This window comes from Dermacentor variabilis, chromosome 2, assembly GCF_050947875.1.
Source record: "Dermacentor variabilis isolate Ectoservices chromosome 2, ASM5094787v1, whole genome shotgun sequence".
NCBI classification, from domain to species: Eukaryota; Metazoa; Arthropoda; class Arachnida; order Ixodida; family Ixodidae; genus Dermacentor; species Dermacentor variabilis.
Window position 1 is genome coordinate 137555364 of NC_134569.1, and position 16490 is coordinate 137571853.

The 16490-nt window shown below is 49.4% G+C and overlaps 1 protein-coding gene across 1 annotated transcript in view; it reads left to right on the forward strand.

Moving 5' to 3' along the window:
- The window catches only part of LOC142570459 (uncharacterized), a 37463-nt gene that overhangs the window by 910 nt on the left and 20063 nt on the right, over positions 1-16490 (forward strand). The window contains exons 2-4 of the mRNA XM_075678843.1: positions 2552-3028; positions 8669-8896; positions 13205-13579. Coding sequence (XP_075534958.1) covers positions 2552-3028; positions 8669-8896; positions 13205-13579 — 1080 coding nt within the window. The remainder of the gene's footprint in view (positions 1-2551; positions 3029-8668; positions 8897-13204; positions 13580-16490) is intronic.

Consider the following 16490-nt stretch of genomic DNA (forward strand, 5'->3'; position numbering starts at 1 on the left):
AATTTACTGGCACGGCAATTTATATGGGCAGCGTATAGCGACGCCCATGCGATGTCATTACAGGCCCTACAGGGCCTGTTAAAGCTGTTAAGGGGGCCAGAAATTTTGGCGCAACCGCGTATGTCGCGTCCGCGTTAATCGGACCCGTGTATAGTTGGAACACCGTCCGAGAAAGTCAAGCGGAAGGCTAAACCTTGCTATCGCAGTCAGTGCTTTGCAGCCTTTTTTTGTTTTTCGTTAATTGTGTTAGGCCACAATCGCCCGCGTACTTCTCCCGTGCCATTGCCAAGTAGTTCTTTGAGATAACTGGCGCGTGCGTCATGTCGCGTTGCATGTGCGCGTACGTGCTTATTATACGTGGGGGCTGAATTTAGTCTTGTTGTAGACGTACGTAACATGTGAGGTGAGTGGGGTAGGGGTTTGTAGTTAATGTCTTGAAGATAGCAACGCCCAGACTAGCGTGATTTATCGCGGTACGGGGTATCCGATAGTTAGAAATATACTGCAGTTCTTCCAACTACTGCTTTTTATTGCCCTAGGGCGAATTCATATGTATACACACGTGTGCTAAAAAAAACGTACGGGGGAACATGGGAACGTAACATGAACCGTATTAAAAAATATAATCAGACCAGAAGCATATTGTCCGCAGTCGTATTGAATTACTCAGACTAGTTTTCGAACTGCGATTAGTTACCCGATTAGCAAGTTTTGTTACGCAACATGTTGAATAGTCGTTTTAAGGCATACGCTTGATTGTAAAAGTTGTAGGGAGTTTTTAAAAACATTCGATGAAGTGGTTTCCATGATGCCATCTTTTACGTAGTTCTTCTCTCTGGGCTCTGAAGAAAGCCTGCAAAGAAAGAAAGAAAGAAAAAAAAAGAAAGAAAGAAAGAAAGAAAGAAAGAAAGAAAGAAAGAAAGAAAGAAAGAAAGAAAGAAAGAAAGAAAGAATGCAGCAGAGATCACCTCACGATGACTGTCGACGGTGATGAGTTAACGATGAATCAATATAGCGACACAAGGTATGGCCACCGTCGAAACGGGTTATGTGCGAGGCTCGTGCTGCAGCGGGACTGCTCTTTCACGCTTCGCTAAGACCACTCGGCGCCATCTGGCGCCGCCGCCGCGAAGCCTGAGCGAGGCCACCGAAACGCGTTGCGTTCTGGAGCGTGCGAACGCTGAGGAACGCGCCGTGAGGCCGCCACCAGGCTGCTATGTCGTACTTTCTTGCTGGACACTATGCGCCATCTAGTGGCACTGCCAAACAGTCTACGTGCAGCCTCTGATATTAGAGGTGTGGCGCGCCGGTGCCTGTGAACGCGGAGAACTGTTCCCTCGCTTGCCGTACACTCAGTGGCACATACTCAACGACCAAAGTTAGCTAGATGTACATTGAATGGCTACACATACCAAGCGCATCCAAGGTGCGCAGCTCGCTAAAGCGTTGGCGTGAAAGGCGTTCATTGAAAATCGGCACATCCCCTGTGCATGTCGTTGAGGAGACTTTGTGACGTGGGTTGGATTCCATTAAGCATCGGAGAAATTTAACGGATCTTTTTCGCCATTGTAGAGCGGCTGATTCCCAGTGGGCCATACCTTGTTATCCAAGTTGGCGTCAAAGACATTCATTGCAGAGTGGCACGCAACTAGTAACACACACAGAGTGACCCCAGTTGGTCTCAAAGAGGTTCGCGAAGGCCAGCACAAACTGAGTAGCACACACCCAGTAGGACATAACCATTACTTCAAGTGGACATCAACCAGTTTCTTCGAACAGCAGTATCTACCCAGTCCCCCGTTTACAGCGACCCATGTCGGCGTGAAAGAGCTTCGTTGAAGAGCGCCACATATGTACACATTGCCACATAACTAAGTGACCCAAGTTGGTCCGATGGTTGGTTTCTAACCCTGTTAGCTTGCAACAGCTGAGCGATGGTCGCGATGAACAGAACACCCAGGCTATGAGAAGTAACTTATGGATAATAAGTTCCACAGGCTACATATGAAATTTATTTATAGGCTTTATGACAACCTTGTGAAAGAAAAAAGCCAGAACTCGGCACTTAAGTATGCGCACTCTGATTTATCAAAGTAACGTGTCTCTTCCTCCTATATCATACAAGCTTGTTATTTTGTGTACACTGTGACGCGCTTGCATACGCTTAGCACACCGCCTATAATGCTATAAAAATTTCTGACCGATGGTGCGATTGAACATCTGCCGTCCAGCACAGCGACCCAATGCTCTAACCATTAGGCCGTAATCGCACGTATCCTTCCGCCGTCTAGAAGTCGCTCTCCGAAACGTCTGGCGGGCGCGTCCCGTGCCAGTTTCTCGCATTGTACGTTCCCTCTGAAAGCTAGTGCTTCGAGTCGCGGCATTAGATTGCACGGCCTTCGGGATCGGCGCACATTTTCCTTTAGTTTGCACTGCCTTCGTGAACAGACCGCGGTATTGGGCTAGCCGTTGATACGAAGTCTGCTCATAATGATGTGTCATTGAAATCTCGGCTATGTCATTACTCCATCCTCCTGACAACTCCTCACAGGCCGATGCATCAGCTTCGTTTTGGCTCGACTTGGTGCGGACTGTCGAAGCAGTGGGCGGCCGAGAGAAGTACCACGAGCTGTTCCTCGCGCGCTACAATGCCTCGTTACCCGAACACGAAAGCGTCGCGAAACGCCTGGCCCTCGTGAAGGACATCCTCTCCATCCTGGATGAGGCTAGTTTTCCCAGAGCCCGCCTGCGACTCGTGGTAGCTAGCCTGGCCAAGATAGCTGCCGGTATCCCAAACACGGATTTGGACAACTGGCAAGACCCAGTCGAAAGTACGCCCGGAGGCTTTGGCGCGGACGAGACGACGCTTGTGGTCGTGCGAGACGTGCACATCCTGCGCGCCGTCGAACGGCTCCTCACCGCTTTCACCCTGGACGACCTGATGCAGCACTTGTCCTGGTGGCTGGTGCAGATCCTCACCGTGATCGGCTGGCCCGAGGGCTACGTCGTCATCGCCGGTAGCCAGGAGGTGAGCCGTCTCTGTTTCCAAGGATGATGCTCCCTTTCATACTTAGGAATAGTGTGTTCCAATTGTGGCCATTGTTGGAGACGCGTTTACGTTGAGAGCTAAGAAAACTCCTTCGAACTACTCGACTAATGGACTGCATCTGGATGACGTGTCTGCAAGTTGACGCCACCTCGCTTCGACAAGAAAACGCTAATGAAAGCATATATTATGACTTTTCTTTTTATTTTGTTTCGTATGCGAACCTATGAGAAACGTCACAGTTTTGCCTTAATAGCGAATAATTCATTGCGATGGCAAATCACTAGACAGCTACACAAAAAAAGGGCCGCAGTATTATCGGCCGTGTGTATTGCAGTAAACATTCGCTTAGTAATAAGTTAACAAACATGATCTCACTCCCGCACAGGCAGAATTGAACATCTCTCGCTCGATGACAGCGAACACTCGGTAGTCACAACGCTGGCAGAAAAGAGTTGCCCTTGTGGTGAGCGACCGCTTTGTGCTGCCTCTAACTTTAACGCGTATCGTAAACTTGAGATTACGTGGATATCGAACACTAGGCGCGCAAGAACACCCCGTACATGAAGCCACCAGCCATCTCGGCTCGCCTAACGTTTGCATCCGCGTCAGATTACATTCAACACAGGGCTGTGGAGACATTTAACCTGTATATTGTATGTACCATGTGCTTGTTACGTTGTTGTGTTACTGTGAAAACGTTGCATGACAAGTCCTGGTGCTTGTGTGAAAAGGTTGTTTGATATGTAATCTCGAGCCCTGTATGTTGTAAGATAGAACCATTCAAGAGCTAAGGAGTAGCCGGCGCCTTAAATTCTGCGTCAACATCGTATGTTGTAATAGATGGTAGCTGGCCCATGCCGTCGTCCAACTTATCCACGCTGAGGACGTTGTTGAAGGGAGAGACTTGTTCTCATCGAGAACGAGGAATATGGAATTTATTTACAGTATTAACGTGAGAACGTTGCAGTTCATCAGTCTAGCATGACTGAAAGAGGAATGCACACTGAGGAGCCGCCAACGGCTCCTTAAATAAACTCTGTCCTCCCTAGATCCCTAGGTGAGGGAAAACGGCCGTTTCACCTTGGAGCGTCCAAAGTCATCATCGTCGACCCGCTTTTGAGAGGGGGGGGGGGGGTTTACACACTCACTTTCGCACAGGTTTCACTGAACATACCGAGGTGAGTGGGTTTCTTGCAGACGGGGGTATTGACCCGAGCAGGCGCTTCTTGTTCCAAGAACTGACCCCGTAGTCAGTGGTCGCCGCGTCTGTTCATTGACCGACGACTTCTGGCAAATCCACTAGCAATACTTGGTCCGCCGACCGCGTTTAGTCATAGCGTCGCCGAGAGGGTGTTGATGCTGCACATTAGGGAGTTTTAGAATAGGGGCCCCAATAGTTTGGGGCCCCAAAGAGCTTTGCGGGTGTTAGCGTTGGGACACGTAGGAGTGAAGAGTTTTAGAATTGGGTTTTACGTTTGCGGATAGCGTCTTGCGCTGACAGCGCCACTACGGCGTCAAAGAAAAGCTATTAGAAATAATTAAATAAAATATACCATTGTATGATAGGAATAATAATTTTGACTTGCGTGTATTCGCGTTTAATTACAATTTAGAGGTTATTCTGTAAGCAGCAAACAGTTAGTTGCGCTTAGTTTTGAGCAAACCAACTTTACTAGCCTTCACCAGCCAAGCTTAGCCGTGTTAGGCCTACGAGCCATAAAATCCACAATCGAATTCAATATCAGCGGCGTCTAATGAGTTAATCTTCATAACACACGCTAGTTGAGAGAAAGCGATAACCGCAGTTACTTCTCCTAGCTTGCGAACTTCACGCGTTACCGCGAATCGAACCCAGTTTTGTGCTAGGGTGAGCCGTCGCTTCGATGGGTGCCGCCATGTTTGCCGACGCAAAACTTTTGGGGCCGCTATTTGGGCTCCCGCTAAATCGGTGAAATAGCGTTCCCAACGCAAAACCCAAACGCAGTTTGCGTCTTGCGCATGCGCAGTGGCTTCGACGCTATTTCTTTGGGGCCCCAAAAGGTTTGGGGCCCCTATTCTAAAACTCTCTATTGTCGTCCCTACAAAACGAGTCGCCGCAGCAGGTGGAGAAGGGTTCCAAGGTCGCTTCTGGGAAGTTTGCCACCTCCGCAGCTGCGGCTGGCTGGGAAAATTTTGTTGGCCGGTACCCTTGCAGGCCGTTCGTAACAATATGAATAAAAAAAGGCCGAAAAAAGGCGCGCGCGGCGGCGCTCAGCCGGGCCATGCGCAGCAACGGCCTGGCTAGAAGCGTGCGTGCACTCACGTGACCACCTCCCCCTCTTAGCGCGCGCTTGAGCCCATTGCCGCGTGCTCACCTTGAGCCACCTGGCTCACCCCCCTCCCTCCTTGCATGCACAACACCGTAGAAGGCGCGCATCAAGCCAGCATTCTTGTCGGCTTATAGCCTTGCAGGCTTTCACCCGGACGTACAGCACTCGGTGAACGCGGCGCTTAGAATCTTTCACAGTTGGTCTTTACACGGAACTTTATGGAGACTACGACGACGATGGCGGTAATTCGGTTCCAGTGTCCATACAATTATGTCATAATAAAACACGACGTATATTATACATTAACTGCTGTGCATAAGAAAGCGGGACTACATTTTATTGCAATGGCAATTATGTGGACACACCTGGCGCATTTATGCTGTGGAGTCGTCGGCGTCGTGATCTTACACATAAAGTCCAAGGGCGATAACGTCGTCGCCGCGCGCCATATTCTGCATATGCGAGTGAAAGCGCGCGAGGGTGAGCCGACGATGGTTGCTCGATCCTGCGCGCGCAATGGAGAAAAGCAGGGAGAAAGCGCGCCGTCTTCCGTCGCGCGCAGGGCACCAGGGTGAGGGGAGGGAGGTAGGGGGGCGTCGTACTCCCGCTGCGGTTGCTGCGTATAGCGCGGCCGCGCAGGCCCTATCTTGAAGGCGACTTGCGATGGGGACACAGTTGGTTTTTTATGCGGAACCTCACGGAGACTACGACGACGATGGCGGCAATCCGGCTTCAGCGTGCATATAATTGTCGTAACAAAACACAACCTATAGCGTGCATGAACTGCGGTGCATAAGAAAGCGTAACACCGATTTTGTGCTCCCACACTCTTTCCCATTGGGTTTTACCCAATGGGAAAGAGTGTGGGAACGTACCAACCATTCGCGCAGCTCCTTGTTTGGACGGCAAAATATATAGCGTGCATCCTTTTTGTCTTCGATCCTGTCTAAGTCAAGTTTTTTGACGGGCTTCATCAGTAATTAAACGAGACCTAAAATGACCGTTGTCTTAGGTGCCTATTTTAGCCGTCCGCTGCGAGTATTGGAACACACGCTGCAGAAACTACTCAAGCAGTACGGCCATACAAGTCTTACTGCGCATTCTTCACAGCGCAGCTCCTTTTGATCTGCGACGTGTTATGTGGGATAACTACTACATATCTTGCAACTGCAACTTGTTGACGTGTGTTATAAGGTTGCATCAAGTCGCACATTTGTGCCTATCCGTGCTCGCAGTGTACGACGTATTACGCTTTCGTAGCGAGTGCCAACAGTGCTGTATGGTCATGGTGTGCCGCTCCGCTTGTTCGGTGTTAAATAGGTTCAGATATGGGACGCCTTCGATGTAATAATTACGTTAGTTCTTGCGCATTCCGTATAGTTAAAGAAAGTCCGCAAAACACGAAGAGCTTCCGCGCGACGCCGCCTTTCGCAGGCTTTTTTGAGGCTTGGAAAAAAATGTTTTATTTAGCGTGTATAGAGCAACAGAAAGCTGGACCGGTAATATTTCAGGATGGCACATACATTTATCTCATTGGAATTTCTGCTCTCAATATAACATTCAGTGTATTTAATGAAGCAGATTACCTAATCACTAACTATATAAATATGCGAAATACAAAAAAGTCCCATTTGCTGCAAGCGATGACAAACGATATTGTCTTGAATCTGTCTAACTACGTGGCACTCGCACATTTCTAAGTTTTGGCGTGAGCTACGTGGGACCCTGTATATATTCAAACAATACTCTCATAGCGTCACGCGGGGACCTCGCGACGGCGACGCTAGATGGCGCCGTGTGTCCAGAGGCAAGTGCGAGAGAAGAGCCGGGCTGCAGCACACACCCGATACAACGCATTTCCGCGGTGGCAACACGGTGTTTTTAGCTACATTGCTTCAATGCTAATCGCATTAACCGCGACAGTCATCATGAGATGGGTTGTCTGGGATTTTTTTCCCCTCTAGATGTGAACCGTATCAATACTCGCGCCTGCTCTCTAAGTCGTACCGGTGCCTTCTTATCTCCCGCACTAAGAAGAAACATTAGATTAAGCTCTATCGATAAATCCAAGTTTATGCGACAGCAAGCTGAGCCACCTTTATCGTGCCATATGGATTGGTACGAAGCCGGGAAATGAGGGGAGGGGACGCAAGGACGAACGGCCGACGGTGTTAATTTCCCGCGCAAGCTCGCTGTGAGCTGGACTGGCAGCGCCTACTCGGGTTCGCCTAATTGCTCAACTGGTAAGCGAGGATTGCGTTCCATTCCAAAGAAAGAAAAGGTTCAAGGTAGCAAAGCTTCGATAACTTTCCAGTACCAAGGCTCCTCGCATATGACAAGCTACAGTGAAATTCGTCACATTACGCGGACGCACAGGGCCTGAGGTTACGGCACCAAATGAAATTAAAACGAAATAAGGATGAAGGGGATGAAATTCGCAATTTGTAATTTTCTCCTGTAATAATGAAAACGGCTCCCGCCAGACGAATGAAAATAGAGTTGAAAATTTGGCCTCCAAAACAAGCTGCGAGGGTCGTTGGACAGCGAAGCTGTAAACGACAACTGGAACGATTACCCATTCCGGGGTAGCTTGAAATTATTCACGCCACTACATTCTTATGCACTTTAGCTAATTATTAGCCTGAGATGTTTCAATGGCATGCAACTTGGCTTATGCCACTGCATCGTACACTTACTAAGAGTGCACCAGAGAGAAGAGAAATGCACTTAACCACACTTGCGCCGCGCCTCGTATGCACGCTACTTTTGAGGAGTCCTCACCCTACGTGGCCTTCCTGTAGCACTGTCACAACACAAATCAGTTTCTAGGCAGGTTCTTAATTTAGACAAGAAAGTGTAGTTACGCCACTCCCTACTTCGCAGTCTGCAGTTTCCGCCTCCCGGCAACTGCAGCTTATGCAACCGTAATCTTAACCGGGAAACGCTTGTGGCGAACGCTATGCGCTAAGGCGAGCTGTCTGGTTCTTTTGTTTTCTTTGCCCCGCACGGCCGGCGCCGCCGCGGAGGCGACATCTGCTGGTGCTGCAAGGAACCCAGCGGCGCACGCCTCCCGAGGGTCTGTCGCTTACGAAGACGACAGACCCATTGGGAAGCAGAGCTATACGGCTTCGCTGTTAAAAACAATTTACCATTCTATAATGATTAAATAATCTTGCTCTTTGGTATCTTCTTCATTTCGTTGAGGCTGCTCTCGTTTCAGGCAGACGACACGCACGCTCATGCGCACCCTCGCACAGGAAGCACAAACGCCAATTAATAAAAGAGCAACAAAATCCGTCTTCACCCGCAGGTCGCTCGCAGTGAGGTGAAGGTGGACTGCTACCGAATGATGGCCAGCAGGTTCGCCCTGCTGCTCGCCTCCGAGAGCTCCACGATGCTATTCACGCACGATTCGTGGCTCGAGGTGGATCAGTTCTTCTTGGACCTGGTGGACTTCATGCATGGCGTCGTCAGCCGGGTTCCTTGGCTCAGCGACAAGGACAAGGCCACGTTCGCTAAGACGCTGGGGGACCTCGAGGTAGGCACGGTGCGAGCGAAGCGGTATTTCTGTTCACTTTGATAAAAGCGAAGTTGAATTCACCGTAGAGTGGAACCTAACAACACAAAGCCCAACGTATCATTTTTCGTACGCCGAGTTTGCTTCCTCAAAATTCAGATTTATTTATTTATTTATTTACTTAGTTAGTTAGTTAGTTAGTTAGTTGGTTAGTTAGTTAGTTAGTTAGTTACAAATACTGACGTTAGATTGCGAGTCAATACAGAGGCAAAAAGCGCAAAGTCCGTAGTCCTAAAATGCAACCGTTAACTTCACCGTGAGAGCTAACTTCGCAGTGGCCCCACGTACGAATCAACCAAGCCACACCGCGGCGTCTGTTCAATGAGAAGATTCAGTGTCAAATAGGAAATTGTAAAGCGACATGAACAACTCCCGATACAGCTTTCCGTTGCTCAATACGTGCTACATAAAAGTGTTTTTCCGAGCGTGAAAGAAGCCCGCGAATACACACAAAGTGCCTCGAGCGGCCAGTCGCGCGGCAATTTTGCGTGCATTTGAGGGCTTCTTGCACGCTCGGAAAAACTGGAAGCTGTATCGGGAGTTGTTTGTGTCGCTTTGCAATTTTCCCATTGACACTTTCATTCTAAGTATAATATCTGAGGACTTGATTAATTAATTAAAACTAGTTACTTGATTAGGCGGAGTGAAAATAATATTTTGAGTATCTCCAAGCGACGGCAAACAACATTACCTTAGTCCTGTCCAGATGCGTAGCATTCGTATGTTTTTAAACTCTGGAAAAAGTTAGCTGGGACACCCTTCATATTTGTGTATTGCGGAATATAGTATATTTATGCCGCAATGCTATGTAGGTACCCCCCCCCCCCCATACTATTCAACCGCCATAGTTGCTCAAACCGGGTCTTATGTTGACTGGATTATTCCTCGGAATATTTTTTTACAAGTGCAGCGCGTAAATAACGGTAACAAAGCATTTTAATCACAGCGTGCGCATTTTATCTCACATTTTCTCGGACAGGCAGAAAAGTGCAAAGCAGTATTAGTTCTCACAACGTAAAAGTGACGTAATTTCACAGGCACGGCTCTTCATGGGCGGCGCAGTGATACCTGTGCGACGGCAATACAGGCCCTACACAGCGTGTTGAAGTTTATTAGGTGCCAAATATTTTGGCGCACTCGCCTATGTCACACCCGCGATCGTTCGAACTGCGTCTAGGGAGTTGAAGGGTAGCGCTAAACTTGGCTATCACTGGCAATGCTTCGCCCTTCGGGCGCACCTTTCTTTTTTTCATTCCCTTGGCGAAATTACTTCTTAGTCATACATTAACGTCTAAAGCGCTTAAACTTCTCTTAGTGCATTGTATATAAAACAACAGTACTTTCACATAAAGATCAAACAGAAATTATTGCGCTCATATAGACTAAACAAGCGTTCGCGTTCCGTAACATTTCTTTTTTTCGTGCGGAAGCAAGCGTTGCCGAGCTTGAGAGCTCATCTACCAAGCTGACGTGGTTTGTACTTTATTTTTTTTTTACGGTAGGTCAAATGTTTATAGGCGTCGCAGTAGACACGCGAAGAAAGTAGATGGAAAACGTCGTCCGCGTGTGGCACGGTTTAGCATGCAAATTTAAAGAGCGCAGCTCTTAGGCTCCCGGTCCTGCGGCGAGCGTCGGCGTCGTCCCTTGGGGTCCTCGTGATCGAGCGAGCGAGCACGGCGAAGGATGAAAGAACGAACGCGGAGCGCGGGTGAAAGACGGTGATAGCGAAGAGAGCGCGAGGAGGAAAGCGGAGGGGGAGGGTGCAACGGAACCATGAGGCGGGGGCGGAGGGTATACGGCGAAAGCGTGAGAGAAAACGTAGTGCCACGCAAGACGGACTTTGCGGCGACGATGGCTACGAGATGGCCCCAGAGTAGCGCGCCTCGTCGGTTCATCGATTACACCACCGATTCCACATATCAAAGCAAAGCGCGCTGCATGAGTGGAGGTCTGTCTGCGGCGGCTGCTGTGAATCGCGCCCACGCGTCACTCACGCGCTACCTCTCGCGATCTCCCGATTAGCAAGCCAACTGCGCCACACATCACACCGTTTGCAACGTGCTGCACGAGAGAGATTGTCTGCGCGAACCAATACATCGTGAAATGAAAAGAAGTATAGTGCCGTATTCAAATTTCGCATTAGGGAGTATCGTAATCGTCGGTGAATTTGTTTTTATTTTATTCGCTTATTTTGTTAAGCCTATTGCAGAAGAAGAAAAGCCTAGCTTGTTCCCGGCGATGCCACAAACCCCTTGCTTCACATATAGCAGCGAACAGCAGTGAGAGAACACCACAGAACAAGGGGGAGAGCAGCAGCTTTGCGTGTAGCAATGCTGTCGAGAGAGCAGTTATGTTTTTCCGCGCCTTCGGCAAGATGGCGGATGCCACTTTCCTGGGGCTTGATAGCTAGATGGCACTTTATATAGAGTTTGAATATTCCCTATTAGTGGCACGAGCATCGAGTGACACTCTTGTTTCTTGTGCAGCACTCCTGAGACGACCGGGGAGGAAATCCAAAATAAATCAGAAAAAATAGAATAGTGCTGTACAAAATTCATGGATTTCATTATATATATATGATATCAGAGCGTAAGTTTAGTTACAAGTTGAGTTCCTGAAGTGTATGAATCAATTAATTAGAAGTCACTAATTACCATACACCAAATCACATAATCGTAAATTAAAAGAAAATTAAATTATGGGGTTTTACGTGCCAAAACCACTTTCTGATAATGAGGCACGCCGTAGTGGAGGAAATTTTGACCACCTGGGGTTCCTTAACGTGCACCTAAATCTAAGCGCAAGGGCGTTTTCGCATTTCGCCCCCATCGAAATGCGAAATCGAGACTTTAGATACCCACCACGTGAGCACGACTGTGGCGAAATTCCTGGAAGCCCGGAGGTAGAAAGCGGAAGTAATGACGTCAGTAATGGTGTCACACAAGGTGGCATGACATTTAACCAGCTTATCAATGGAAAACAGTTGCCGCCGAGTTCGGTTCGTTCGCCAAAATTTACCTAAAGAACACCAACGCCGACGTGCAAGTGCCACCCTGCCATTTCTTTTCGTATTGCGTGCGGGAAAACACGAGTTTTCGAGAGGGCCATACTGAAGAACCCGACAGAAACAGCCTTTCTTTTTAGTTCGTAAAGATTTCATTGCTTTCTTTTTGTACAAATATGCTCTCGATTGGTAGAAATCAAGATAAAAAAGTTCTGATTTTTGTGATATGTAATGAAGTCTGCGATTTCTTGCATTAAATCAAGTGCAACGAAATTTCAGACCGCTAAAAGAGTAGTTTCAGATGGTGTGCAATATTGTGCGTTTAGAGTACGAGTGAATGCGTGTCAAAAATCCCACTAAGTTAGACGTTTTCGATAACCGAGAGTGAACTTCGACTTTCTCCACATACGGACGAGAACGCGTATGGGAAACTGGAATCTCTGGAACAGAGTAGACTTAGATTGGGTATAGTCATGAAGACCTGAAAGTGCGGCGGCAATAATCTGACAAATAAATACCACCCTACCCGTATCTCACGACGACTCTCTTTTCATATTACTCTCAGCGTTCGCTGTGTGACTGCGGCAGGATGCCCGGGCCGCTGCTTGAGTGATACGCGCTGCGCTGGGGGTGAGGTATATAGGCACGAAAGTGAAATGAACCCCTAATATGATCGCCTGAGAACGCTGTCCCAGGAGACACAGGTTAATCTCGCGTTGGATCCGACGTGTTGACTAATCGAATCCACAGCTTCATCCACTACGTCGCCGACAGGTTCCCGCGAGTTCCACTTCTTGGAGCTGCCGTTTTTCTGATGCGCCACGCAAGTCGCATCTTATACCGCGTAACCTTCGTTCGCGTGTTATTTCGACTTTCGATTGAAGGAGAGAATTGCCATCCTTCAACTACGAAACGTGAAGAATTTTTTAGGAAGTGTATTAAGCTCATCAGTCTTTTAGGAGAGTTGTCAGACTGTAGCTTAGCAAACTATCGCGCTGTTCATGTAGATGTGGCGTTCTGGCACAAGGTACGCGGTTCGGTTCCCGGCTTCCGCGGACACATTTGTACGGAACGGAATGCAAAAGCGCTTGTCCGCTTATATTTGCACGTTAAAGAACCTCGAAATTCAACTGAACTGGACAAATTCTTACTGCGGCGTCTCCAATGTCCCATATTGCATATGCTTCCGGGCATTGAACCTCATAATTTATCTACAGCTTAGCAATACCTGCATTCAGTATTTTTGCGACTCTCCCACGTGGAAGGTCATCGTGTGGCCACCGGACGTGGAGACCTCCAACGAGACGCTGTGGCACATGTACGAGAGTTTCTGCGCCTCCTGCTGGCACCGCAACGAGTCCGATGCCGCGCTGCATGTGGGTCTCGTCGAGTTCTGGTTGCGCGCCAACACCCGCCTGTGGACGGTGTCCGCCAAGCAGATCGAGCACATGCAGCTGCTCTGGCAGTGGGACCAGCTCGAGCTCCTGCACTACGATTCGTGGTACAACCAGCTGCGGGTCTCTCACGCGGCTCTGGGTAGTCCTATATACCAACCGAGCAGCCCGGAGTTGCGCAAGGCCAACTTCGGCGCCCTCGGAACATCCTTTTTCCGCAACGTGCTTCAGGTGTTCGAGGTTCCGGTGAGTGCTTGCGCAGATCACCGCTCTCGAAACGCTGTTACTTTGGTCAGGCAGAAACTTGGTAAGGCAGATATAGCTTGTATAACGTTATGGCGAGGCTTCTGTCTGTCGCGCAAAAAAAAAAAAAGAAATCCAGCGACGACTCGGCACGTTGTACTGGAATGCGAAGATGCCCACCCAGTCAGGGCTGTATATGGAACGTCCGTGTTCCAGAAGTGCTGGTGTTCAAAGCTGGTGGAAGCGTTAACAGGTCAGTGGTCGAGATCGGCAAGAACACGCTTAGAATATTGACGAATCAAAAAAGCTAGGAAGAGATAGAGTTGACATCGTCACAGACTTAGCCTACTACGTTATGAAATAGAGATAGGTTAAATGATTAACTGTGGCATATAGCGTAAAAAATTCAACGGCGATTACGATACTTCCTAATGCGAAATTTGAGCGCAGCTCTGTACGCGTTTTCATTTCGCGATATATTGACTGGCAAGGACAACCTGTCTCGTGCGGCACGTTGCAAATGGAGCTAAGCGCGAAAAAAATTTGAAATTAAATTGTGGGGTTTTACGTGCCAAAACCACTTTCTGATTATGAGGCACGCCGTAGTGGAGGACTCCGGAAATTTCGACCACCTGGGGTTCTTTAACGTGCACCTAAATCTAAGCACACGGGTGTTTTCGCCCCCATCGAAATGCGGCCGCCGTGGCCGGGATTCAATCCCGCGACCTCGTGCTCAGCAGCCCAACACCATAGCCACTGAGCAACCACGGCGGGTAAGAGCTAAGCGCGACGCGACTGCCTCGTTATGATCAGGAGGTCGCGATAGGCAGCGCGTGGGTGACGCGCGGCCTCGATCCACAGCAGCCGCCGCCGACGGACCTCACAGACGAAGCGCACTGCTGTGGCGCACTCGTAGCACTGTCGCCGCACTACGTTTTTCTTACGCTTTCGCCATGCCCTCCTTCGTTTTCAGCCTCATGGTACCGCTAAAACCCCTTAAACTTCGTGAAGTAGTGACACTCTCCTCCTCCGCCTTCACTCCTCCTCGTTTCTCCTCTCTTTCACGCTTCCTCCTCGATCATGGCTCCGCCTACGGTGCTCGAGCGTAGCAACGGCGCCAACATGTGCTCCTCGCCACTCCATAGACGCTTCTCGAGCAAAAATGGCGCTGATGCACAGCGCGAGGGCCCACGTGATGCTAGTAGGCCAATAGCGACGCGGCGTTGGCCTCGGCCAGAGCTAGCGCGTGAGCAGGAGGCGGCATTCTTTAAAGCGTGGCACTACTTTACGAAGCTTAAGGGGCTTTAGGTACCGCCGCACCCTCCTCTCCACTTCTCGCGTCTTTGATTACCTGTTCCGCTGCGCATTCCCTTTCATCTTTCACTTGCTCAGTCGCTCGGTTACGCCGAGGTACCACGCCGAGGCACGCCGATGCTCGTCGCAGGATTGGGCGTCTCAATCACGACGCAGGCTTGCCGAGTGTCTACGCCGCGTTGCAAAGAAAGATGTCACTAAAATTCTTCCTCATCATCATCAGTCCATATTTGGAGTTTTTTTTTCTTATTGTGCAAGCCTGTATATGTTGCATAAACTTCCTTGTACCTGCCTCCTCTGTCATTATGGGAGCGGCTGTCCGTCAACCTGCTCATGAAAGATATGGTGGTTGTAAGAAAAGATGCTAATTTCTGCATCCCAAATGGGAGCACGGCACAGGGTCGTGGGAGAAGGGAGAGTGGAGGTTAAAGATGGTGGGGAGAGGTTTGTAGGGAAGTATGTCCACTCGTGGGTAGACCGCAGGTACGGCACGGACCGGCACAGGCAGGTGTGCTCAGTTGTAAGCCGCTATCCCTGTCACCTCCACAAACACCAACAGGATAAGTATTGCAGTAAGGTGGGGGCGGGGTGTGAATGGCGAAACCCCGGAGCGCGCGCGCAGCGCCAACTGTGCCTTGAAATGCGAGCAGGTCGGAAACACGTCACTTGGACGGAAACCATAGCACGCAGGCACGAACGCGTAGAGCGCGCTCCGTGATGGGTACAAGAAAAATAAAATTGAGGAGGCACCCTGGCGTCAGTCGTTGCGAAGCCTTCTTGACGCCGGAGGCTGGCTTTTACTCTGCCATCTCATCGGAGAAGATTATCCTGTCTTATGTACATTTCTCGCCTCTGGCGTGCAACCACGTGCAACCCTACCGGGCTGCGCGCAGGCGCGCGCCTGCGCAATCCGATTGACGCATACCTATATATACGCGTGTACGATCGTGATGCAGTTGCCTAAGTCATGTCGTCCGAGCATTGCGCTCTAGCGTTGAAGGAAGTTCGTAGTTGACTCCGCAAGTTAGACCACGAGGCCGGTCCCCCCATTACTTTTGCCGGCTTTCGTAAAAATAAATCTGCGCATTCTCAAGGTGTACAGTGCAAAAAATGTGGTGACCGGCATCACACTTTACGTACATCTCGATGCATTTACTTATGGCCAGCCTATATGCAGTTTACGAGAGCAAACGCGTATGCCGGTCGTGACTTGAGGCCTCGTTTTGCTTTAAATTGAACAAGTTTCGGCGCAAAGCGCAGGTATGTAACGAGCCAGAGCGCGCGCACGAGGAGGTCAGCAGAACCAAACATATTTAGGTACTTGACTGCGCCTTGAGGTGTATTCTTCTCACGGTGAGTGAAGCTTCATGGAAACACAGTTCTTCGGCAGTCTCCGCGCGGGTGCCGAATACTACGCACGCATGCGTTCGGATAGCGCGTTCACAGGGCCTGCTAGAGGGCGACCATCCGCCGTTTGATGCTGAAGTAATCTCATGGGTGTCAGCAATGGAAAAGAAACCTGCCATGAGTAACTACTTATGAGAAAAAACCAAAATCAGGAAAGAAACAATTTATGATAACTCAAAGGGAAGCTCATTAC